At 30.4% G+C, this 27,764-nt stretch overlaps 2 protein-coding genes and 1 pseudogene across 4 annotated transcripts; 1 reads left to right on the forward strand and 2 right to left on the reverse strand.

Annotated features, from left to right (window-relative positions):
* Positions 1 to 1,485: 1,485 nt before the first annotated feature.
* On the reverse strand, positions 1,486 to 5,263 carry LOC124837035 (cyanogenic beta-glucosidase-like; annotated as a pseudogene). Its single transcript, XR_015780212.1, has 14 exons — positions 4,955 to 5,263; positions 4,621 to 4,742; positions 4,452 to 4,521; positions 4,229 to 4,287; positions 4,040 to 4,115; positions 3,847 to 3,933; positions 3,665 to 3,752; positions 3,030 to 3,285; positions 2,787 to 2,903; positions 2,497 to 2,715; positions 2,376 to 2,407; positions 2,195 to 2,297; positions 1,957 to 2,068; positions 1,486 to 1,880 (listed from the first exon to the last, which is right to left on the reverse strand). The product of XR_015780212.1 is annotated as a cyanogenic beta-glucosidase-like (transcript).
* A 2,517-nt stretch (positions 5,264 to 7,780) lies between these two features.
* On the forward strand, positions 7,781 to 11,593 carry LOC148196819 (uncharacterized). Its single transcript, XM_088093519.1, has one exon. It carries the CDS (start codon positions 7,781 to 7,783, stop codon positions 11,591 to 11,593), a length of 3,813 nt encoding a protein of 1,270 aa, XP_087949645.1.
* Positions 11,594 to 18,251: 6,658 nt separating this feature from the next.
* LOC148196820 (cyanogenic beta-glucosidase-like) lies at positions 18,252 to 22,562 on the reverse strand. Of its 2 annotated transcripts, XM_088093270.1 has the most exons (13): positions 22,388 to 22,562; positions 21,502 to 21,571; positions 21,211 to 21,269; positions 21,038 to 21,113; positions 20,862 to 20,939; positions 20,666 to 20,753; positions 20,234 to 20,489; positions 20,006 to 20,121; positions 19,200 to 19,408; positions 19,081 to 19,112; positions 18,894 to 18,996; positions 18,625 to 18,733; positions 18,252 to 18,547 (listed from the first exon to the last, which is right to left on the reverse strand). In XM_088093270.1, exons 1-13 carry the CDS (start codon positions 22,553 to 22,555, stop codon positions 18,376 to 18,378), a joined length of 1,536 nt encoding a protein of 511 aa, XP_087949396.1. In that variant the 5' UTR covers positions 22,556 to 22,562; the 3' UTR covers positions 18,252 to 18,375. The 2 variants fall into 2 exon arrangements, with proteins under 2 accessions (XP_087949396.1, XP_087949395.1); XM_088093269.1 differs by having other exon boundaries at positions 18,894 to 19,112.
* Positions 22,563 to 27,764: the final 5,202 nt, after the last annotated feature.

Here is a 27,764-nt window from a genome sequence, read left to right on the forward strand (position 1 = left end):
TATTTGGATGACTACATATGTAGAACATAGAGAGAGACATGGAGACGCATTTAATATAGCGTTAACTTATTATATAGAGTAGGATATTAAAGGCAATTTATAAGTGTGTTCAATGTGCCACCAAAAAATTTGTAGGATTTCTACATTGTAGGGTGGGGGCTTTCTCATTAACACCTACAATATTTCCACATCCTAACCAAACTCACTTTATGGGAAGAAAACCGTTAAAGGTTAAAAAAACAAATGCAATAATAATCCTTCAATATTTTCTAAAGAATAATTGTGATAGTAATTTTAAATTTGAAGAGATCGTAATCATAATACAAGATTTATCAAGTGGAGATCGTTTTATTTTTGTAATATTAGAAATAGAGATATACTTTCCAAAACCTACTTATTTACATTTACATTTTTCATATACATTTATCATCTGATATTTCATATACATGGATTAGAATATTTTAATGCGTCATTTTTTAATTTCATTATTCTCTTAATTACAAAGTTAAAGAAGTTAAAAATGAGTTTTTAAGGTTTAAATAGAAAACAAAATTATTCATTTTCCATTTTTTAGATACTCAAGTTGATAAACAGAAGTTTTGATTAAGTAAGCTTTTGAGTTTTAGTTGGTTTTTAATTTCTTTCCCTTCTCCTTCAAGTTTTGTGTGATGTTTAGCTGAGAAGTTTGAAGAAAAACAAAAATGTACTTCAGTAGTCTATTGGGTGGGGGCCTTATCATCAATGAAACAATTAATACCTGCAGTAATAATGCACTTCATTTTCATTTCACAAAATAATTATAATTTTGTTTCCCCTTATATTAATACAAATAGTATTTTTCAAAATATTATTATTGTAAAAATATGTGTTTGACATTCAAGATAAAACGTGTTTCGGATAAAGTCATTCGACTTTTTAGCAATGACTTTCCTTTTCTGTATTCCACACATAACCTTTCTACATTTAATTGTTAAATTTGTCATCTTATTAAGTTAAAGAGATTATATTTGAGGGTCTTATACAAGTAAGCGTACATATATAATATCTAGAATATCTAAGAAGTATGAACACTGTTACTTTAGTATATAGTTTTAGGTATATTAACGTATCTAGATTAAATAGCAAAATATGCAGGATTGTGCTTGATTAATGAGCATAGAAGATTCAAGACCAAAGTAGATTGAGATTTAAGAGATATTAGATATGAAATAGATTGAGAATATAAGCGTGAATCGAAATCTCATATTAGTTAAAAATAAAAAAGTGAAACAATATTTAAGGATAAAATTAATCTATTATTTTAAGATTTTGAGTTAAGAATGGTATTAATTTTGTATATAATTGTGTCTAGATATTCATTTATACATGACTTAAATAAAAAAGAATGTCCCTACTTTTTATCTTACATATTTATTTATACATGATTTAAAGTATTCAAATGATGCACTTAATATAATTTTTTTTTTTGTGAAAGAAAAATACAACTGATAATAAGCCAATATGACAAATAAAAAATTAAACAAATATGTTTTCTTGTAAAATAAAAAACAAGCAAAGCCACATTTCACTAACAAAAAAAACATTACATCAATAAAAAGATTAACAGCTGACACACTTCACTCTTCACTGAAATTTATTAATAGGCAACATTACATAAGAGATTATCTCCCAAACTATTGTAACAGATGTGCGTTGCAATTATCCTAATAACTTTTTCTGAAGAAAACTCTTAAACCACTTTGCTGAAAGTTTGGGATATCGCTTCTGAGTTTGTCTGTCCACATAATTCAGTCCAAATCCTATTAAATAGCCAGTCTCTCCATTCAAAATTGTCCAAAAGTGACCACGCAAAATATCCTTTTACATTTACATGGCCGTCCCTTATAAAGTCAAAAAAAATATATTTAAATTTAGAGTTAGAAACAAATTTAAAATATGTGAAAAATAAATCATTACCTTATTGCTGAAAGTAGATAATAGAGATGACGATAATAAAAATCGATTCTATAAATATCTATAAGAGCTTCCTCAAGTGTCTCCTTGTCTTGACTGACCTCATTGCCTCTTCCTATAAATTGAAAGTAAAATACATCAACACGTTAAAAGAAAATTTTATATTGAAATTCCACATTTTGAATAATTTCCTCAAAATATTTTCTTTAAAGACAATAAAAATTGCTTTTGATATAATTACCATTTTCAGTTATATAAATCACAGGATCGTTGTACTGTTCTTTGGTATAGAGCAACAACTTTTTGATTCCTTTCGGACAAACATATAGCCAATCAGAAGCGGTCTGCAAATATAAATATAAAGTTACATAAAACCATATGAAATAATAATATTAAAACGAACGACATAATCGTATACACACCGGTTGACCTATGAGAATACCGTTGCGTTCGGCTGACGGATGAAAAAAAAAAACAAAAAGTGTTGTATTAGAAAATTCAACAAATATAATTTAAATAATTGAAAGATAGAAGCTTCCTCACTTGAATAACGGACATGAGGATCTGTAGTATAACTAAGTTTAGAAGGATCAACATGGGGTTGGATCCGCAACGCAAAGAGTGGTGTAATAGTTTATTCCAATAAAATCAAATGATTTGGCAAGAAGTTTTGATTCTTGTTTTGAGAACTCTGGTAATCGATTACCAACTAGAAAACGCATGCTCTTTGGATACTTTCCAGATGTCAATGGTTGCATGTACCTATATTCATTGTTACATATCAAAACATCGCATTTGAGAATGCATATTCTTATGCAGAGTTAAGCACTTACCACCCAAACATGAAGTCAAAGTGCACGTTTAGCAGCATCTTTATCTGATTCAGTTTCTGAATATGGCTCAAACCAATGAGAAATAAGTGTTATGCCTATCACTCCTTCTTGATATTCCTGTGTCAAGTGTTTTTAACGTTATTAAGTAAAAGAGCTATATATATATAAGAGTCCTTGAACCCTCGTGGCATTATAGAAATAAACCATAAAGATTTGAAAGTTTCTCATTAAGGTTAAACAAACCTGGAACTCTTTCCTATACAGATCTACAGCAGCTGCATGAGCAAGTAGTAAATTATGTGTAACTATATATGGTTCTGTTCCTGAATCACCTCCGAGACAAGTTGAATCTTGCCATTCAGAGCATCGACCTGGTGCAAAGGTTCCAACTGCATAACCATTATTACTATAAGACCATGGTTCATTTAGGGTAATCCAATGTTTCACCCTGTTTCCGAAGTATTTGAAACAAATTCCTGCGTAGTCTCGAAAATCACTCCTGAAATATTTTTAAATTCACAATTAGTATACAATCCCCCTAGCTATAGCTTAATATCAAACCTTATGAGATCATATTTTAAAATTTTAAAATTTCAAAACCTGGTAATATTTTTACTAAGAATCTCTTATGAACAAAATTAGGTTAGCCATAAATGTCAATAACACTGGTCTTTAATATTTTACCTAAATTTTTATTTTAATAAAAAAAATGCATTGTAACTCTTAATAAGGGGTAACTTTGTTTTAAAAAAATTGTCATCATAATTTATGTTTTTTTCTTAAAAGATTATATTATCTCAAAAAAAAACAAATCATATATATACACATATTTGTAATAGTACTGAGTTGAATATAAAAAAAAAAATTGTACAACTTACACAACATTAGGGGATAAAAAACCTCCATACTCCTCTTCTAAAGCTTGGGGAAGATCCCAGTGAAAAAGTGTCACATATGGTTTTAGACCTGCAACATTAATATTTAAATCAATATCTCATTCACTTAAAAAATATATTATAAAATGTATGAAAAACCAAGAGAAGAACACATGGACATTCACCGTTGGCTATGAGATGATCAATGAGGCGATTGTAATAAGCGATTCCTTCTTGATTTACACCCTCCTCGTTTTCACCGACCTTTCCATCTATATATCAATAATTTCAAATTAAGATTGAAATCATTAACAACTGAAAGATCCAACAACAATCATAACAAAAAGAATAATAATAGTTCATCAACTTTTATCTCACTTGGTATTATTCTAGACCATGAGATGGAGAATCTGTATGCATCCAGATTCATATCCTTCATTATCTTAATATCTTCCTGTTATATAAATGTAAAAAACGTCCAAAAATTTAATTAATTGATTTGATGAAGAAAAATAATTGGTTTCTTCATTCATCCTAGACTGTCATCATTAAGATATTGGACTTTACCCTGTAACGGTGGTATTCATCAATTGCTACATCTCCATTACTTCTGTCCCTTATCTTCTCTGCAACATTACATGTTTATAAAATCAGACTATAATCTACAATTTTTATTAAGTTCATATATATAATTTTTGAAAAACTTAGAAACAGATACATTTTTAAGTTATAAAAAGTAATCTGTAATTGTTTTAGTTGGATTTATATTTAGAAAGGTAGAAAAAAGAACCTGGATACTTGTGAGTGAATACATCCCATATACTAGGTTTTCTTCCACCTTCAGACGCCGCTCCTTCGTACTATATATATGGGTATACATATAAACAACGTAACAAAATCGTATGAAGTTGAAATCTCAAAGTTTTCTCATAAAAGAATAAGAGATATTATGAGGATACCTGGTAGGCCGCGGATGCTGTCCCGAAAACGAAGCCCTTGGGAAAACTGTTTCGCTTGAGAGAAAGAGCATCGATAACAGATGAAGGAAACTCGCAAGTTATTGCTGGTAATGTGGTAATTTCTACAGAGTAAAGTCGTTACATGTCATGTTGAGTGATTACGAGACTCTTATTGTGTTTAATGCAGAAGTGATACAGTGAAAAATTCATGTTTGATTCAAAATGGAGAACTTGTTTTTGACAGACGAAGAATTTGAACAAATGACACGTGAAAAGAAACATTTCATGCAAAAAATGAAATGTTTAAAAAAGTGATGAAGGGTAAAATAAATACCACCAGGTTCCTGGAAAGAGAGTTCTGCATCAGCAGCATCAGCAGGTGAGACCTTGGAGCCACCAGCAGCAGCGGCACCGCCGATGAGGGCAGTGCCGAGGGCCAATCGGCGAGAGACATGACTAAGGGTGGTGGCTGCACCCTCTTCCACATCATCCTTCTCTGCCTTGCACACAATGTGCTTTGCTTTGGTGGTCCCCACTCCCCACTGTGGCCTAACTCTAAGAGGAGAAGTTAGGACATTGAACTGCAAGAAAGCTTGCGTGTAGGCCATTCTCTTCAAGCTTCAATTTCTTAACTCTCTTTGGCCTCTGCATGAACCCTATATATAGAGTCCGTCACACGCAACACCATCCTCTACCGTTATTAACGATGTTTTTTTAACAACTTTTTCTACAATAAAATACTTATATTAAAACTTTTGTTCCAGTGCAGCCTCTACTGTGTTATGTTAGGAGCTATAATGTTGTTGATTTACTCCTGTAAAATTCGTCTTCAAGAAGCGAGGAAACTAAGAATAATCATATTTTAATACCTACAAAAATTTTATACCAACAAATATGACATTAAAGCTTACGTTTTAAAAAAAATTTAAAAATTTTAAAAATAAAATACCACGAACTCATACACAATTTATATATTGTGAATTATTTAAACCGTGCTATTAAAAAATCTTTAATAAATAAAATTAACAAAAATTAAAACTTAAATAAAAAAATTAAAAGAAAAGAAAAAAAAATAGTATTTAAATAAAAAATAAATTGCATTGCCTTTGGTGTTGTTTATTATGGTGAAAATAAAAATAAAATTGTCGAAATCAAGTCAGGGTGGAAAGGTTTTCAATAATTCCCATAGGATGTGCTGGAAAGGGTTTAGCTTTAAAACCCTCCACTTTATTTCTTAGGTTTTCAAGTTTTAAAATTTATAAACTACCATGTTATGTGTTAAATAAAGTTTGGGACTAATTTTTTAATTATAAGGTATTAAATAGTATAAACAATTTAAAATATTATTTAATACATAATAACACTTAAAATAATTAAGTTAATAAGAATTTATTTATTTTTAAGAAAAGTTAAAAACCATAATTTATCAAAATTTACAATAAAAATAAATTTTAATTTCGCGTAGATTAAAATTATATTTAAACTTTGCTCAATCAGAATTTCTGTCCATTACATCTTCATCCTATTATGCCAATATTAAATTAACTTATTCAATTATTCTAAATGCTCATAAATAGTTACATGGAAAGAATCATAAATTATAAATGAAATTATTTGTAGTCTTTAAATTCGAATTTTATGTTTTTCGAAAGGAATACTAATCAATTTGTTTGTAAGGGCCAATAAAAAAAATTCTAAATATGAGTTATTTATAACAATTATTTATTAATAAAAACATTATTTTTATGTAGAGTTTGAAAAAATAACGGTTGAAAATTCAAAAGGGGGTCATTTTATATCTGTTAGCAATTTCCGTTGAATATCATTTTGGCAGAAGTGAAATTTCAAGAATTTGAAATTATAAAAAATGTGTCTCTCATATTTGAATAATTAAAATTTTTAATTTATTTGTTTGATCAATTATATAAATTCAGACTTTGATTTTTAAATATTACTTTTTATAATAAGTACTTACACTTTAATTTAATTATAGTGTTGTGAATAAAATTAAATGAATAAAGTTTATTAAATTATAAAATTTGTAATTAATGATAAGGGTTGGTTTGGAGAATGCAAAATATTAATTAATAGTTGATAGTTGGTTGGCCTTACATAAATGTGGTTGTTGTAAGGTTTGAATTTTTGTTTGTATTTTCCACTATGAGTATCTTTTATATTTGCTCCTCTCTACATAACTCCGTAAGTCACGTCCTTTGTCTCGCTATCCTAAAAAAAAAAACAAGTGTTTATTTAAAAAATATATTAATATTTAGAAAATTTGGATACAATAAATAGTTTTATATTAATTAAGAGACAACAAATAATATATTTATAACTTTTAATGCCTCTTAAAAGAGAAAAAGAAAATAACAAAGTTGAACTTGGAAACTAGTGGGAGAGTCTAGCTTCTCTCATAGATTGTTTTGTGTACTGTAGGATACTTAATTCCCCACAGGTCAATCAACAGCCCGACAACAGTCGATCACTAATAGCCCGACAACAGTCGATCACTGTACTATGAGACACATAATTCCCCAAAGGTCGACCAATAGCCAGACGACAGTCGATCATAGAGCATGGTCGACCGCTTGGTCCTCGACAACCAACATCGCGACAATTAACAATCACACGACACACGACATGTCGCCTAGCCATGTCGACACACAGTATGTCCGACATACAGGACGCAATGTCGTAGAGGGCAGCTACAAATAAGCAGTTACACATGTTACACATAATTAGCTAACCTACACCATGAATCACGGAGGTAGTTGACTCGGTATCAATACACAATCTGGCAGTTACAACTCCTAGGCAGTCAGCTTCGGTAACTGACCGGATTGCCAGGTAACGGTTTATTATTACTGTTTTAAATACACAGAGCATCTAGGAAAAAAGGTACGTTTTTCCCCTAAGAAGAAAGATATTCTTATTTTCAGACAACACCCTTGTTGACTTGAGCGTCGGAGTATCTTTGCAGGTACCCAGCCCACCTTGTTCAAAGGAGGCAGAAAAAAGGTAACACAGTGAAAGCAGCACAGAGAGAGACAGCGTAGAGCAAGTTTGTTAGGTTCGTATCTCGTTCTCCACACCCCTACAGAAACATTTTGGCGCCCACCGTGGGGCCGAGATTACTATCCCAACAACGACCACCGGAGCTATGGAAAATTCAGATACGCACGATTTGATCAGGCAACTGCAAGCGCAAGTTGAGGCACAGGCACAAACCATGCAGGAGATTCAGCGCAAGCATGCAGAGGAGATGGCGGCATTGAGAGCGCAGATCCCAACACCAGAGTTATCTGCTTCAAACAGGCAGGAGGATAACGAAGCGAGCCATCATGGGGGACCCTCCGAACGTGTTGGTGGAGGAAGGAGGGGGCCTACTCCTGCGCGCCTCACCAACCTGCTTCCATTCACGGAAGCCATCATGCAAGCGAATATGCCGGACAAGCCTCCCCCAACTCTGGAACGCTATAATGGATCTGAAGATCCTGATGACCATCTACGCAATTTTATCGATACCATGGCATTCTACACAGACAGCGATCCGGTTATATGCAGAGCTTTCTCTTTATCCCTTAAGGGTGAAGCTCTGGAATGGTTCCATAAACTTCCCCGCAATTCCGTAGATTGCTTCGCAACCATAGAATCCTTATTCCGAAAACAGTACGCAGCCAATCAAAAGCCGGCAATGACTGCTACGGAGCTCGTCCATACCAGGCAAGAGAAGGATGAGACTTTGAAAGCTTTTATGCAGCGATATATAGAAACGGCCAGGCGAGTGCCGGATATTACTCCCACTTTCATCATCAGCAATCTGTCATCCTGCTTAAGGCCGGGACAGTTCTCGGAACAGTTATATGCTGATCCCCCATCATCCATGGAAGAATTGCAATCCACTGTGGCAAAATTCATTCGCATTGAAGACCACCGTAATGCCAATGCCAGAAAGAAGCACCACCAAGATATCCCCAACCAGGAAACTAAAAAAACGAAGCGACCCCCCAACGACTACAGACCGGACCGAGCACCTCGGAAGGAGTCGGGGTGGATATCTAAATATGACCACTACACGACCCTCAACGCCCCCAGGGCGAGGGTACTGGAGGAGGCCTTACACACCGAACTTCTCACAGCGCGGCGAAAGACCACCCCAAAGAACGCCGATAGGAGCAAATCTTGTCGGTTCCACATGAACCAGGGGCACGACACGGAAGAGTGCAATACGGTAAAAGACGAGTTAGAACGGCTCGTCCGTGCGGGTTATCTCCAGAGTTACATCAAGGAGAGAGTTACCGCAAGAGCAACAACTCCTCGTCGAAGGGACCCTCCCAGGCGAAGTCCCCGGCGATCTCCCCCTAGAGATGATCGACACCGCAGGCGATCACGCAGCCCGCCTCGACGCATAGAGAGGGAACGCTCAGTCCGGGGCCGCATCGACACTATATCTGGTGGTTTCGCTGGAGGAGGCGTGTCGTCTTCAGCGAGGAAACGACATTTGAGGCAGCTGAAATCGGTCCATATGGTCGAGCGACAGGCTCGGTCGATCCCGGACATCACGTTCACGAATGCTGACTTCCACGCTCCAGACCCTGATCATGATGATCCTATGGTCATCACGGCTAACATAGCTCGGTATGATGTCAGCAAGGTCCTTGTTGATCAAGGAAGCTCGGTCAACATTTTATATTGGTCCACTTTTCAGAAAATGGACCTATCCGAGGATCTCATCGCCCCATTTAATGAGCAGATTGTCGGATTCTCAGGAGAGCGAGTAGACACCAGGGGATACCTTGATTTGCGAACTCGACTCGGAACCAGTCGGGAGGCACCTGAACTTCGAGTTCGATTCTTGCTGGTTGAGGCGAACGCATCATACAACGCCTTGCTAGGGCGTCCCTGTCTGAACGCATTTGGAGCAATTGTGTCTACTCCCCACCTCGCCATGAAGTTCCCAACAAATCATGGTACTATTTGTACGGTGAGGGCCGACCAGCGAACGGCCCAACAGTGTTATGCGGCAGGGTTAAAGGTCACCCCTTTTATTCCAACAAAGAGAACAAAAGTAGTCGACGCAGCAGTAGTCGACCTCGACCCCCGAACCAATGTGGACGAGCGCCTTCATCCGCAAGGCGAAGTCAAGCTCCTATCCCTGACGAGTGACACGTCTAAAACCACCAGCATCGGCAAGGATCTCACCTCAAACGAGGAGCAGGCCCTAAGTCAGATACTGCGAAACAATGCAGACTTATTTGCATGGACAGCCGCCGACATGCCAGGAATTCACCCAGGAGTTATGTCCCACAAATTGTCCATCTTCAGGGAGGCGCGACCGGTCGCCCAGAAGAAGCGTAGGTTCGGAGAAGAAAAGCGTCAAGCCATTCAAGTTGAGATCGACAAGCTGATAAATGCCCGATTCATCAGAGAGTTAACATATACCACATGGCTGTCGAACGTGGTTATGGTCAAGAAGTCAAACGGTCAGTGGCGGATGTGTGTCGATTTCACTGATCTCAACAAGGCATGCCCCAAAGACTCATACCCCTTGCCCAGCATCGACCGCCTTGTAGATGGAGCTTCTGGTCATGTCATTTTCAGTTTTCTGGACGCTTACTCGGGGTACAACCAGATCCCAATGTACCACCCCGATCAAAGCAAGACAGCCTTTATCACTGAACGCGCCAATTACTGCTATGAAGTAATGCCGTTTGGATTAAAAAATGTCGGAGCCACTTATCAACGCCTCATGGATAAGGTCTTCCATCATCAGATAGGGCGTTGCATGGATGTGTATGTGGACGACATGGTAATTCGCAGCAATTCTATAGACCAGCACCTGCAAGATTTGAAGGAGGTCTTCGGGCAACTCAGACGATACAGCATGCGCCTCAACCCTTCCAAATGTACTTTCGGCGTCCCAGCCGGAAAATTCTTAGGATTCTTGCTCACACGTCGAGGCATTGAAGCCAACCCCGACAAATGCAGGGCGGTACTCGACATGACGGCTCCGAAGACCCTAAGAGAGGTTCAGCGTCTTGTGGGTCGCCTAACCGCCCTGTCACGGTTTATTCCAAAGCTGGCCGAACACATCAAACCCATCCTGAAGAATTTGAAGAAGGGTTCCACTCAGCACTGGGACGAGGATTGTGAGACTGCATTCAACACTGTCAAGCGCATCCTCACTAGTCCTCCAATTATGGCTCGACCAGACGAGGGGTTCGACTTACAGCTATATATCTCAGCTTCCCAGCATGCTGTCAGTGCTGCCCTGATACAAGAAGCACCCTCCTTCAAGTTGATCTACTTCATCAGCCGTACACTGCAGGGCGCGGAGGAACGATATTCTCGAATCGAGAAGCTTGCTTTGGCCCTTCTCAACGCCTCTCGACGACTTCGCCCGTACCTCCAGAGCCATCAGGTGGTAGTCCGTACGGATCATCCCATAGCCAAGATCCTCCGCAAGCCAGATTTGGCAGGGAGAATGGTTGCCTGGTCCGTGGAACTATCCGAATTCGGACTCCGTTACGAGCCACGCGGATCCATCAAGGGTCAGCATCTGGCAGATTTCGCAGCTGACCTCACATCTGCACCGGCCGACTCCCCTACCACATGGCTACTCAGTGTCGATGGTTCCTCCGACAAGAGGGGAGGTGGAGCCGGGATCGTTCTAGAAGGCCCGGACGGTGTGGTCGTAGAGCAAGCCATCATATTTAAATTCCCTGCCAGCAACAACCAAGCCGAATACGAAGCCTTGGTTGCAGGCTTATCTTTAGCCCGAGAATTCTCAGTCGATCATTTAGAGTGTCGGATGGACTCAAAGTTAGTAGTCAGCCACATCAACGGCACCTATCAAGTCAAGGATAATCAACTGCTGCGACCACTTCCTTTCCTCCCCATTATCTCTGCAAAACACCAAAACCCATCCAGCATGGTCAGCAACAACATAGCAATTTTCAAAAGTAAAAAGTAAAGACACATACCAAACACCCTCGCCCCCGCGTCATCGAACTCGAGACATTCTATAATCTGACGAGAAGAGAAGGGGCGTGGCAACGAGGTCAACACACTCAAAGCCTCCAACTCTTCGATCGTCATCTTATCTTCCGACCACGATGTAAATCTTAGAGGATCCTGGGTCCAGTATAAAGGAAACTTGGGATTCCCCTCACCATCGAAAAAGAATTGTCGACCCACATCGTTGATCGACACCTTGAAAAACTTTTCCTTAAAACCCCTATAGGATTGCAAGTACAGCTCTAGGAGTGCGTTACCCGGGTCAGAAATTAGTGATACCCACCCTTTCGTGGCCAACGGTCGACACCTAAAGAAATACAGAAACAAGCCTACAGTGGGCCTAATGTCTAATGCCCGACATACTACGGCAAAAGCCTGCATATACCCCCAGCTATTAGGATGCAATTGACTCGGTGCAACATTTAGGGTACGCAGAACATCCATTTGGAATGTGGTAAACGGCAACCTCACATACAAATCATAAAACAAGGCAGCATAACAATAGAAGAAATCATCAGAGGCATTTTCCCTACCATAGCATACCCTTTCATCATCTCGACAAGCTTTCAACTTTATACATGTCTGATACTCTAGGGTTCTTAACAGGCAACTATCCTCAATCCAGTTTGTTAATATAGCCTTACTCCTAAATTGACTTCTAAGTTCTTTCACCTCACGCGCCGCCCACGCGTACTCATCTCCGCTAATCAGAGATATTACACGACCCCCGGGGTCCTCACCGCACACATTTCCGTATATAAAGGCCTCTTCCCCATGAGGTATGGTGGTAACCTCGGGATATCCCGCCGTAGATGACGGCCCCGGCATATCGCCACCAATATCCTGACCCTTTCTTTCCATTATCAATAGCAAGTACACTAAGACAAAAAAGATTCTAGGGTTACCTGGTGGTTTCTCGTAGTAGTGAAGGCAACGAAATTGACGAAGAAACAATCTCGTTCGCAGTATACACTCTCAGTATTTGCTCTTCTGCCCAAGTGAATAAACCTCTTTTGAGTCGTGTTGAAGAAGCCAAACCGTTTAATTATCAGATGCCGTAGGATTATTTTTAATCTAACGGCTCCTAGCTAGCGTCCCCTCCTTTCTCTAAAGGAGCGGGAAAACCCTAAAATTCGTAACGCCGCGCACAGCTGTCTTCCACATCTCCTCGTTTCTTCCACATCTCCTCGTTTCTTCCACGTCTCCTCGTTTCCTCCACGTCACCTCGATTCTTCCAACAATACTCAAAAGCCCTTCGTAACTCGGTCCCCTATTTACTCGGACTTGGGGGGCATGTACTGTAGGATACTTAATTCCCCACAGGTCAATCAACAGCCCGACAACAGTCGATCACTAATAGCCCGACAACAGTCGATCACTGTACTATGAGACACATAATTCCCCAAAGGTCGACCAATAGCCAGACGACAGTCGATCATAGAGCATGGTCGACCGCTTGGTCCTCGACAACCAACATCGCGACAATTAACAATCACACGACACACGACATGTCGCCTAGCCATGTCGACACACAGTATGTCCGACATACAGGACGCAATGTCGTAGAGGGCAGCTACAAATAAGCAGTTACACATGTTACACATAATTAGCTAACCTACACCATGAATCACGGAGGTAGTTGACTCGGTATCAATACACAATCTGGCAGTTACAACTCCTAGGCAGTCAGCTTCGGTAACTGACCGGATTGCCAGGTAACGGTTTATTATTACTGTTTTAAATACACAGAGCATCTAGGAAAAAAGGTACGTTTTTCCCCTAAGAAGAAAGATATTCTTATTTTCAGACAACACCCTTGTTGACTTGAGCATCGGAGTATCTTTGCAGGTACCCAGCCCACCTTGTTCAAAGGAGGCAGAAAAAAGGTAACACAGTGAAAGCAGCACAGAGAGAGACAGCGTAGAGCAAGTTTGTTAGGTTCGTATCTCGTTCTCCACACCCCTACAGAAACATTTTGTTACGTTGTTTCTTTACCCAATTTTCAAAATATATTAATTTTAATGTTTTAACATATATTAATAATTTTGTTAATATACTAACATATGTATTTTGAAAGTTGAGTAGAAATGCAATACTAAAAATCTAAAGAAGAAAACAATCCAAATTTCTACAGAAGTGTGAATTGAAGGGTGTTTATGTCATTTAGAAAAAATAATTTGGACAAAGGAATGATGGTGATGCGATGAAAACACAAGATAATGTTTTTACTCTGTTTATCACGGATTCTTTATTATATTTTGTTCATTTAAGATGATTTGGGGAGATGATTTGGAAGAGAGTGATTAAATGCATTTGAGAATAAAACTTTTGTTGTTTGTTTGAGTGGATTTGAAGGTAATTGAGAGTCAATTTAGAAGTAAAATTTTTGAAAATTAGGTAGAATTTGATTGATGTGACAGATTTAAAAAAATCAATAAAAATGAACATCATTTCCATCTTCGCTTTTCGCTGTCCACCCTTAAAGATTATTTTTAAGAACACGTGTAACTTTTCTTTTAATTTAAAGAATTATGAGAATTAGGACTTTATAATACAAGCGATCGTGGTCTATAGAGGATTGTGTTACATGTGAGAGACTCTATATATAATGACTCACTCAGGCCTTGTTCACTTGAGTGGATTTGAGGGAGAGTAATTGAGGAGATTTGAGAGAATTTGAAAATAAATTTTTTTGTTGATTATTTGAGTGAATTTGAAGGTAAATGAGATTGAATTTGGAAGTAAATTTTTTTAATCTGTCACGTCAATCAAATCCTACACTAATTCTCACAAACTTTACTTCCAAATTCATTATCACTTACCTCCAAATTGACTCAAATAAACAACAAAAAATTTATTTTCAAATCCTCTAAAATTCTCTCAATTACTCTTCCTCAAATTCCCTCAAGTGAATAAGGCTTCAGAGACAAAAGAGAGTTAAGAAATTATAGTTTGAAGAGAATGGCCTACACGCAAGCTTTTTTAAAGCTTACGTTTTAAAAAATAAAATACCACGAACTGATACACAATTTTGTGAATTATTTAAACCGTTCTATAAAAAAATCTTTAATAAATAAAATTAACAAAAATTAAAACTTAATTAAAAAAATTAAAAGAAAAGAAAGAAAAAATAGTATTTAAATAAAAAATAAATTGCATTGCCTTTGCTGTTGCTTATTATGGTGAAAATAAAAATAAAGTTGTCGAAATCAAGTCAGAGTGGAAAGGTTTTCAATAATTCCCATAGGATGTGCTGGAAAGGGTTTAGCTTTAAAACCCTCCACTTTATTTCCTAGGTTTTCAAGTTTTAAAACTTATAAACTACTAATGTTATGTGTTAAATAAAGTTTGGGACTAATTTTTTAATTATAAGGTATTAAATAATATAAACAATTTAAAATATTATTTAATACATAATAACACTTAAAATAATTAAGTCAATAAGAATTTATTTATTTTTAAGAAAAGTTAAAAACCATAATTTATCAAAATTTACAATAAAAATAAATTTTAATTTCGCGTAGATTAAAATTATATTTAAAATTTTTCATTATCCACCAATCACTGCTCAATCAGAATTTTTGTCCATTACATCTTCATCCTATTATGCCAATATTAAATTAACTTATTCAATTATTCTAAATGCTCATAAATAGTTATATGGAAAGAATCATAAATTATAAATGAAATTATTTGTAGTCTTTAAATTCGAATTTTATGTTTTTGAAAAGGAATACTAATCAATTTGTTTGTAAGGGCCACTAAAAAAATTCTAAATATGAGTTATTTATAACAATTATTTATTAATAAAAACATTATTTTTATGTAGAGTTTGGAAAAATAACTGTTTAAAATTCAAAAGGGAGTCATTTTATATCTGTTAGGAATGTCCGTTGAATATCATTTTGGCAGAAGTGAAATTTCTAAGAATTTGAAATTATAAAATATGTGTCTCTCATATTTGAATAATTAAAATTTTTAATTTATTTGTTTGATCAATTATATAAATTCAGACTTTGATTTTTAAATATTATTTTTTATAATAAGTACTTACACTTTACACTTTAATTTAATTATAGTGTTGTGAATAAATTAAATGAGTAAAGTTTATTTATTTTGATTGAACTATAATAAATATATAATATAAATTAAAAATTAAAACATCAAGTGAACCACTTAATACGAGAAGATCAAGTCAAATTATAAAATTTGTAATTAAAATATTGAATTAAATTAAATTGTTCCATTTTCAATCAAACCACTCATTTAAAACCTTTATTATGACACTTCCTCAATAATAAGAGTTGTTTGGAGAATGCAAAAATATTAATTAATAGTTGAAAGTTGGTTGGCCTTACATAAATTGGGTTGTTGTAAGGTTTGAATTTTTATTTGTATTTTCCTATCTTTTATATTTGCTCCGCTTTTCCCAACATTTGGACCAAATATAGGAGATTCTCTTTATTTGGGTCGTACATAACTCCGTAAGTCACGTTCTTTGTCTCGCTATCCTAAAAAAAACAAACAAGTGTTTATTTAAAAAATATATTAATATTTAGAAAGTTTGGATACAATAAATAGTTTTATATTAATTAAGAGACAACAAATAATATATTTATAACTTTTAATGCCTCTTAAAAGAGAAAAAGAAATAACAAAGTTGAACTTGGAAACTAGTGGGAGAGTCTAGCTTCTCTCATAGATTGTTTTGTTATGTTGTATCTTTACCCAATTTTCAAAATATATTAATTTTAATGTTTTAACATATATTTATAATTTTGTTAATATACTAACATACGTATTTTGAAAGTTGAGTAGAAATGCAATACTAAAAATCTAAAGAAGAAAACAATCCAAATTTCTAAAGAAGTGTGAATTGAAGGGTGTTTATGTCATTTAGAAAAAATAATTTGGACAAAGGAATGATGGTGATGTGATGAAAACACAAGATGTTATCATGGATTCTTTATTATGCTTTGTTCATTTAAGATGATTTGGGGAGATGATTTGGAAGAGAGTGATAATGAATTTGAGAATAAATCTTTGGTTGTTTGTTTGAGTGGATTTGAAGGTAATTGAGAGTGAATTTGAAAGTAAAGTTTGTGAGAATTAGTGTAGAATTTGATTGGTGTGACAGATTTAAAAAAATCAGCAAAAATGAACATCATTTTCATCTTCGCTTTTCGTTGTCCACCCTTAAAGATTATTTTTAAGAACACGGTGTAACTCTTCTTTTAATTTAAAAAATTATGAGAATATGATTTTTTTAATGCAAGAGACCGTGGTCTATAGAGGATTGTGTTACATGTGAGAGACTCTATACATAGTGACTCATTCAGAGGCGAAAGAGAGTTAAGAAATTGTAGTTTGAAGAGAATGGCCTACACGCAAGCTTTTTTAAAGCTTACGTTTTAAAAAAATTTAAAAATTTAAAAAATAAAATACCACGAACTGATACACAATTTATATATTGTGAATTATTTAAACCTTGCTATAAAAAAATCTTTAATGAATAAAATTAACAAAAATTAAAACTTAATTAAAAAAATTAAAAGAAAAGAAAGAAAAAATAGTATTTAAATAAAAAATAAATTGCATTGCCTTTGGTGTTGTTTATTATGGTGAAAAAAAAATAAAGTTGTCGAAATCCAAGTCAGGGTGGAAAGGTTTTCAATAATTCCCATAGGATGTGCTGGAAAGGGTTTAGCTTCCAAAGCCTCCACTTTATTTCTTAGGTTTTCAAGTTTTAAAACTTATAAACTACCTATGTTATGTGTTAAATAAAGTTTGGGACTAATTTTTTAATTATAAGGTATTAAATAGTATAAACATTATTTAATACATAATAACACTTAAAATAATTAAGTTAATAAGTATTTATTTATTTAGTTAATATTTTTTTTATTTAAATAATTTTTAATTATTTTTATTTTAATTTTTGTAAATAAAATTTTGTCATGTGTAAAATTTTAATTTCTAAATCAATAAAACATTTGTATAAAAATGATTGAATTTTACACATTTTAAAAATATACAATGATTTAAAAGAATTGAAGTTGTAAATTTATTTTATTTTATGAAATATAAATTGATAAATAAGTTTAACATATTTGTTAGTTGAAATTAATTTTCAATTTTTTTTCTATTAACATTACTTTCTTTTAAAAACTTTAAAATATTTTTAAATATAATTCAATGTAAAATATAAATATAAATGAATTTAATTTTGTTAAAAATATTTACTAAAAATATAAATTTTGTATAACATTCATATAAAAATTATATTTCGTTTCTATTTGAAGAGACAAAATTGTTTAATTTTTAAAAAAAATTATAAGTGAATTGAGATAAAATAAAAATACAGTGACTAAATCAAAACTAAAACAATGACACAGGCACGAGAGTAACATGTAACACTTCTAGAGTCACATCATATTATCACTGTCGTATGACATGATGTTAATTTAACATGTGACAAATTTTTAATTGAAAAAAAAACATGAACTGACATGTAACACCTCTTCAATAGTGTTAGTGCAATAGTAACCAAAAAAACCTAACTGTATCAATTTTTTCATATTAAAAACAAAATCGAAACATGGTACCGATTACAATTTTTCTAAAAAAAATGAAACTAATGGAATGATTTAACCCTATGTCTATTACATTACATGAGCTTACTCTATGAATTTATTCTAATAGTAGAGTTCCTTAAAGATTAAGAACTAACTATATAATCTAAGACCTTTTAAGAAAGTTCTTAAACCATTTTGCAGAGAGTTTTTCATATCGTTTTAAGCCATTCTTATAATCCACAAAGTGAATTCCAAAGCGTACTGCATAACCATCATTCCATTCGAAGTTGTCCAACAATGACCATGCAAAATATCCTTTTATGTTTACGCCATCCCTAGTAAAGTCAATAAAATAAATAAATTAAATTTGCAAATAAAATAATTTGTGAGCAATAAAGAAATCATTAATTACCTAATTGCCGAATTTATATAATAGAGATGGTGATAATAGTAGTGAACTCTATGTTTATCGTAAAGGGATTTCCTTAACGATACTGTCGGTTCGTCCAATTCACTTACACCTTCAAATTAAAAGCAATATACGTTAAAAATGATAGAAGAAAGATTACTTATAAACATGCAAAAAGTTATATTAAGGCTACATATTTTAAATAATTTTGTCTAAATAATTACTTAATGAGATATTTCAAAGATAATAAAATGATGATTTGATTTAATTACCATTTTCAGTTATGTAAATCAAAGGAATGTTGTACTTTTCTTTTGTATAGAGCAACAATTCTCTAATTCCTTTAGGATAAACGTATAACCAACTAGAACCGCTCTGCAAATATAAATATGAAGTTATACAAAACCAAATAAACCAATAATAATATAAACATAAAATTTCAAATGATTGCATACATACCGATGGACCTATTGGAACGCCATTACGAATAGCTAGCACACAAAACAAAAAACAAAATGTGATATTATGAAAGTATAAGATATGTTATTTAAATAAGTGATAGTTAAAGTTCTACTTACATGAAAGATTGGCCTTGCAATCTGTTTCATAATTAGGTTTGGTCTTGGGTGCATCGGCAGCATAGTAAGTGGTGTAATAGTTTAATCCAAGAAAATCAAATGAACCAACAAGAAGTTTTGCTTCTTCTTTAGTGAATTCTGGTAATCTTTTACCAACTAAGGAACGCATGCTCTCTGGATACTTTCCTGATGTCAATGGTTCCATGTACCTATAATTATTATTACAAAATATCAAAATTTCATACTTTTCTTTGTTGAATAACTCTAAATTATTCACATACCTACTACCAAAATAATATAATATAGTACAAATCCAAAACTTACGATATTTTACTCTTGAAAATAGAAGAACAATATAACACGTAATAACAACTTTAATTAGTGTGACTCTGGATAACTCAAGATATTCCACATCAATTATAGTTATAAGATAAATTTATAATATATAAATGAGTACAATCTTATATGATTGTATAAGTTTAAAATTCACTTCTTAATATAATATCATAATTATAATTTAAAGTCTATCATAACGAGATTTTTTGTTTGTCCAGCCTATTGTACAAAATTATCATACCAATAATTAATGTTTAGTCCCTAAACTCAATATATATATTTCTCAGTATGAAGGACATGTGTTGAAAGTTTCAAATAGACGGACAATAAGACAGTTCACAGTATATAAATAAGTATAAATTTCATGTTATAAGTCGATTTTACAAGGTTGAGTTAATCTTAAATTTTATATTCTAACATAATTTTATTTTTAAGAGTGGTAATATTTAAATGGAGAGTGAAGTACTTACCATCCATACATAAAGTCAAGAGCTCGTTGAGCAGCTTCTTTATCTGATGTGGTATTTGAAAATGGCTCAAACCAATGAGACACATGTGTTATGCCTATCACTCCCCTTTGAGATTCCTTAAGCAAAGTGTTCCAAATGTTAAGTACAAGAGTTGTACAAAAACAGTTTAACCATATAGCAATGCTGAAGTCTAATTAACTATAAAGCTTTTGGAGAAGACTAAAAAACCTGATACTTTTTCTTGTACACTTGAACAGCTGCTGCATGAGAAAGTAGTTGATAATGTGAAATTACATAAGGTTCTGTTCCTGAATCACCACCAGTGCATTCTGGATTTAACCATTGGGAACATCGACCTGGTGCAAAGCTCCCAAGTGCATAACCACCCCTACTAAAAGACCATGGCTCATTTAAAGTAATCCAATGTTTCACCTTATCTCCAAATTCTTCGAAACAAAGTTCCGCATAGTCATGAAAATCATTTCTGAAAATCAGTGATGGATGAATTATATTCATGATAGTTATAATGATAATAAATTAGTGTAAAGTTAACATCAAGGAAGTAACTATTTATGAAAATTAGATTACTAAGTTATCTTACATATCATTCGTATTTTTATTTTTAGTTATGACATAAAAGATAAATTTTGTAAAACTTACACAATGAGAGGACTTAAGAAACCACCATACTCTTCTTGTAAAGCTTGAGGAATATCCCAGTGAAAAAGTGTCACATATGGTTGTATACCTAAAATATTAATATTTCGCATATAACTATTGTCACTTACTTAAAAATCTATTATAAAATGTAAGCTTTTTAATTAAGAAAAAAAAAGAGTAAAGAATTAATGTTGACCGTTGAGTAGCAAATGATCGATGAGGTTGTGGTAATAATCGATTCCTTCGTGATTTATACCTCCACTCAGCTTTCCTTCTATTTATGATTTACAAAGATTGAAATCATTAACATAAAAGGTACAAATACAATAATTACGAAAATAATTAATAATTGTTGATGAACTTTGATCTCACTTGGTAGGATTCTGGACCAAGAGATGGAGAATCTGTAAGCATCCAGATTCATATTCTTCATTATATGAATATCTCCCTGTTATATAAACAGAAAACAACACTAGAAAAATGATTAATTACTTTGAGGAAGAGTGATACTTGGTTTCTTCATTGAATCAGAATTTGGACTTTACCTTATAGCGATGATACTGATCAACTGCTATGTCTCCACTACTTTTATCCTTTATTTTCTCTGCAAGTATTATACATGTATAATCAGGCTATTGTAAAACGTAAAACTGAGCTCAGAGCTCATAAAATTACTTTATAGATTGTTAGAGATGAAAACATAAAAAATATTAAAATATAAATTTTAAATTTAACTGAATCTTATAAAATTAACTTTTTAAGATAAAATTTCAACTTACTTATATATTACGAAATCTTCTTATGTTTAATGAATATGAAACTCCAACAAAATATACCTGGATATTTGTGGGTGAATACATCCCACATACTTAGTCCTCTTCCATCTTCTTTTGCAGCACCTTCGTACTACAACATGAACATAAAATTATGTGAGTTTAGGTTCAAATTTTAAAGGTTAACTTCTTGTTAGGAATGGATTATGAGCATTACTAACAAGTAAATTTTAACCCTAATTCAACTTTTTGCATTAACATTGAGAGATATAAAGTTGGTTTGAAGAGTTTGAAAAAAGAGAGTGAAAAAAAGTTACAAGTTTAACCCTTTTTATGAACAACATACTAACAACTCACATTTATTTATAAAAAAATAACCTAATTCAACTTATAAAATTAGTTTAAATTTAATTCAATTTTATAAAATCAATTTACTTTTTTTTCATCAGAATATCTATATGTGTATATATACATAAGACACTTGTCATGTGTAAACTCAAGTACAGTAATTCATGATTTTACATATCTAATGTTTTTGTATCAAAAGTCCATTAAAGACAATGAGATTTGCATATACTTTATATGGTAAGGTGATATTTGTAAATATTGTAAATTTACTTTATTTATAGTTGATATAAGATTTGTCACAAGGTTTTTGCCAATAGGATAAATAATGTCATCTTTATTTACTTTGTACAATAAATAGAAATGATAAATACATCTATAACTATATGCTTTCTTGCTTCGTTCAAATCTGAATAGTTATTTTTTAAAATAAGTGATAACAACAGTGTGTATATATGAACTACAGGATCTTTGATCAGATGGTATTATAACATTACACGTTGGCTGCTAATTAAACTGCAAGAGATGTAGTTCCAAATCTGACTAGTTAATATTAAAAAAAAAAATCAATGTAATAAAAAAAATGAAACCTGAATATGTATACCTGGTATGCTGCTGATGCTGTTCCAAAAACGAAGCCTGTTGGAAAACTACTTCGATTGAGTGAAGAAACATCAACAATAGATGCAGGACCAGCAAAAGTAATTGATTGTGATGTGAGAGGAAGAACGAAGAAGAGAAGGAGAATAAAGTGGTTGCATGCCATGTTCATTGCTGAATCTTAGATTCTGCTTACTGAAGCTATGATGTGTAATATTCCATTTTATAGAGAAGAAGAACATAAAGTTATAGCTAAATATAGTTTTATAAGTAATTTAGAATGAAGCTCAGCCATATACTCAAACTGTACTGGTCAATACTACTAATTTAATCTACACTCAGAGATTCACTACAGTTTGGAATGATTCTGGATGAAAAATAAATCTATAAATCAAATCTAAAAACACTTGTAACTCACCACTCAGTCAAAGTTAGGATTTTATTACTTTTTTTTATATAATAAAATCTAAGAAGCTCATATACAACATATAATCTTATACGAATAAATAAATAAATTAATTCGTCCAAATTGAATAACTATCACAAGGATTAATTTTAGTGTCTTAGATTTTCAATTAGACTAATAGTAAAGACGTTAGAGAACTTAAAAACTGATTTAAAAGAAAATTATGTATTTTAAAATAGTGAAATACTTTTTGTTATAAATTATTTATATTAAAATAATTGAGTTTCAGTATCTTTAAATCATGATATAATACAATCATGTTTAAGAGAAAATTCTATCATATTTTAATTTGAATTCTAAATAACTATAAAAAAAAATTAAGAGTTGATAAGAATCAGAATTATAATTCAAAAACTAAGAGAATAGTCCTTAAAAAATTGAAATACATATAATATGATTCAAAAATCTTTATATCACTTTTTTATACCTTTAAATATAGACACATTAGTCGAAGAAAATCTAAAAATTTCAAAATAAAATCTACAGTCCAAATCATATGAAAATAATAAAATAAACAAAAATTACAAATACAAACTTTCATCTAATGAAGTTTTTCCATCCAACCAATTTAATATTATGTAAATTTAAATTAAAAGTCTAATTTATTTAATTTACTATATTATTATTAAATTGTTATTCATATTCTTTAAGTTTCCTTTTTCACGAAATATTGTAAAAAAGATTCTTTAAGTTTCCTTCTTCGTATAATATTATAAAAAACAAAGAGATCCTTTTGTACCTTGATTTAGATTTTTTATTTTATATATATATATATATATATATATATATATATATATATATATATACCGTAAAAATAAAATTAAATAAAAAATATGTTTTAATTTTCTTAAAATAATTTATAATTTACATTTAAGTAATGAGTGAATGTTTTACTTTTTAATCATATCAATCAATATTTAATTTTTTTAATTGGTATGAAAAGATTATGTGAATATTTTCAAATAAAGTATAAAAAACTACTTACACTCATTGAAAACTATTTTAAACATATTTTTATTCAAAAAATTTAATGGATGAAATTTTTCACTACAATACGAAGTTCAATATAGTAATACCCATATTTTATAATTTTACTCATAGTTTTCTTAATGAATCTTTTTAATACTTTTAAACAACTTTTTCATATATATATATATATAACTTATCCTAAAAGTTCAAATTTAATATGGGAACAAAATTTAAAATATGAAGAATTCAAAATATTTAATAAAAATATGTGAATAATGACAAATAATAATAATAATAATAACTAAAAATACGTAAATTCATAAATAAATATTTAATAAATGACATCATTAATAAATCAAAAATAAATTAAATAATAAAATATTGTGAATAGTAGTTATTTTAAAATTATAATATATTTATGTTAAATTTAAATAATAATTTCATTAATATAAAAATAAGTGTATTATTATAAACTGAAAATCATAAACTCTTTCAACTTTTAAAAATATAAAAAAAAAAAAAAACTTGAATATTATTCTAAAATTGAAATTTATATTGGTAAATTTGAAACTTGTTATATATATATATATATATATATATATATATATATATATATATATATATATATATATATATATATTAATAAATTTTGATTTTGAAAGTTGAAATCTAAAAAAACTGTAAACTTATAGTAAGAAAGTTTGATATTGGAATTTAAAATAAATAAAAAATGTAAAAAAAAAATAAGCCTTTTTTTAATAGAACCCTTTTAATGTCTAAATAAATTTTAACATATTTGTAATCTATAAGAAGAGGAACAAAATTTGAAGAATGAAGAATTCAACAAATTTAATAGTTTTTAAAAATTAATAATTTATCATAACATGTAATAATATTAAATAATAATATAATGACATAATAATACTAATATAATAGTAATAAAAATTAAATAATGATATAAAACAATAAATAAATAACTGAATAATGATATTTTTAATAAACTAAATAGTAAATCGTTAGAAATAATACTTCGTTTAAAATTGCAATGCAATTATGTCAAATTTAAGTAATAATTTAAAAAATAATTTCAATAACATAAAGTATCATTAAATGGTGAAAATTATAATTTTTAAAAAAATTTGAAGATAAAAAAAAAAGTAACTAACCATTTCCATTTCAATCCTTTTATAAAATTAAGATTTATAATTGTCAACGAGAAATTTAAAATTTAAAATATATAGTAACCATGAATTTGAAATTACAAAATAAAAGTTGTAAAAGAAAACCATTTATTATGGACTGTTTGAATGTATCTCTGAAAAACTTTCACATACTTTTATAAAAGTTTACATTTAAATTAAGAACAAATTCTAGCATTGAAAAAGTTTAAAACATCTATCGGTTCTTAATAATATAATAAGTAATAATATTTAATAATAATAATACAATAGTTTAATATTATTAATATAATAATGATAAAATTTGTAATATTATATAAAACAATAAATAAATAATTAAATATTCATTAATAAACTACAAATAAAAATAGAAAATATTAAAAATAAAACTTTTTTCTAAAATTACTTTATAATTTAAACATTGTTAAATTAATTTCTTTTATTTTGAATCATATTTATTATTATTATTTAAAATATAATATATATCTTTAACTTCTTTACTTATTTGTAATCACTGTGAAAAACAAAATTCAAGAGTCAAAATACTAGTTAAAAAATTACAGTTTGAAAAGAAAGAACCCATTTTAAAAACTTTATAGTAAAATTATCAACTATTACTTACTCCAACACCACTAAATGTTTCATGTACCACTTTATATCCAATTTACTTTGCTATAAAACGGATGTCATCCGTTTCACCTTCAACGGATGTTGATATTCATGAACAAATATTGACATCCATAAACGAATATTAACATCTGTTTACATATTTTAAATTTTTATTTATATTTTAGTTTATTGTTTTTATTTTAAATTTTATTAGTAATATTTTTTATTTACATAATATATTATAAAAAACAAAAAAAATTAAATACTTTACAAATTAATTTAAAATATAAAAAATTTAAATAATATTTAAATATTAATTTAAGATACAATAAATTAATAAACTAAAAAAAACTTAGTGGCACGTCGGTTTAAGTAATTATATAAAAATATTTAAATAATTAATTAAATAATAATACATAAATTAAATTAATAATAATTATTTTATTAAATAAAATTAATTTATATATAATTACATAATAAATTTATAAACAAATTAAATAATATTTATATATTAATTTATATTACAATAAACTAAAAACCAAAAGAAAATAGAGAAAGCTTAAGAGGATGTGGTCCGTTTAAGTAATTATATAAAAAATATTTAAATAATTAATTAAATTATAATACATAAATTAAATTAATAATAATTATTTTATTAAATAAAATTAATTTATATATAATTATGTAATAAATTAATTTATTTTATTTAATTAAATAATTATTATTAATTTAATTAAATTATAAAAAAATTTAGTTAATTATAATCAACGATGTACATATCCTTTAATGTGGCCAAAGTTTTTTTTTAATTTTTAGTTTATTTAAATATTATATTTTAATTAATTTATAGATTATTATAATATATTACATAAATTTATTTTATTTAATTTAATTAAATAATTATTATTAATATAATAAATTAATTAACTAAAAACTAAAAAAATATAAAGCTTAAACAGACGTGGATCCGTTAATCCGATGAAGAAATTTTTCTTTAATGAATGTGAATATCGGTTAAAGAAAAGAAATAGAGAGGTAGGATTTTTTAAAATATAAAAATTAATTTTAAATTTTTAAAAAATTGTCATAATACCGGAACAACGTGTGTGGTGTAGGAGTAACCCTCAAAGTTATTTCAACCCTAAATTACTTAAATCTACGTGGCAGCATGAGTCCTACAAAACATCCCAATTTTGCACTTCAGGTGTCTTTTTTTTAACATTCATTTTTGTTGGGCCAATAGTTTCTACATGCACCGCTTCAATCCAATATATCTACCCTTCCTTTTTCCTTTTTCAATCATCTCTTTAATTGTTGTTTCGGAAACAAAATATATATATATATATATATATATATATATATATATATGTATATATATATATGTATATATATATATATATGTATATATCATTTCTAAAACCAACAATGACACAAGCACGAAAATGGAAGAAAAAATAATGAAAAATTCTAAATTTAACTCTAAACAATGATAACACACTAGAAAGTAAAGAAAAGAGAATTATAAAGTAATTTAGTGATAAAATTGAAACAAAGATGTGGAAAGTTGTAAATTAAATTTATTTCACTAACATTTAATAATTATAAGATTAATGTGAAAGATTTTTAAAAAATGAGAAATTATGAATTTAACTCTTTAATTAACAAAATACTAATAGTTTCCACGTCGACTGCGTGAATACTCAAGTTATTAAATACTTGCTATGTCTTTTTGCTGTCGATGAGCATAATATCTGTAAGACCCATGAAAAAAAAAATATTTAAATTTAATAAATAGTTATTTTTTTTATTTTTTATTTTTATTTTTATAAAGTTAATAAAAGTATGGTAAAAAAAAATTAAAATTTATGATAGGTAACAATAATAATAATTTCAAATGAAGGAGTTTAAAAATTTGAGAATTTATTTTAAAAGTTAAAAAAAAAAATGAATGAATAGTAAATAGTAAATAGTAAATAGTGAATAGTGAATAGTGAATAGTGAATAGTTAAAAAAAATATATTAAAATAAATTGTGGAAGAGGACACTCCACGTAGAATCAATTATTCAGAGATAAGAATGGTGAATAAAAAATAATTTTTGAATAGTAAAAATGAATAGTAAAAGTGAATAGTAAAAATGAATAGTAAAAATGAATAGTA

This window comes from Vigna umbellata, chromosome 6, assembly GCF_029865625.1.
Source record: "Vigna umbellata cultivar VRB3 chromosome 6, Vumbellata_1.0, whole genome shotgun sequence".
NCBI lineage: Eukaryota > Viridiplantae > Streptophyta > Magnoliopsida > Fabales > Fabaceae > Vigna > Vigna umbellata.

Excerpts from the sequence above, each read along its gene's own strand:
- LOC148196820 (XM_088093269.1), bottom strand. The coding sequence starts at position 22,555 with ATGAACATGGCATGCAACCACTTTATTCTCCTTCTCTTCTTCGTTCTT. Across the intron at positions 20,754-20,861 it reads CGATCATTTGCTACTCAACG|GTATACAACCATATGTGACA; the intron begins GTCAACATTAAT and ends TTAATATTTTAG. Across the intron at positions 19,409-20,005 it reads CTTGACTTTATGTATGGATG|GTACATGGAACCATTGACAT; the intron begins GTAAGTACTTCA and ends TAATAATTATAG.
- LOC148196819 (XM_088093519.1), top strand. The coding sequence starts at position 7,781 with ATGGAAAATTCAGATACGCACGATTTGATCAGGCAACTGCAAGCGCAA.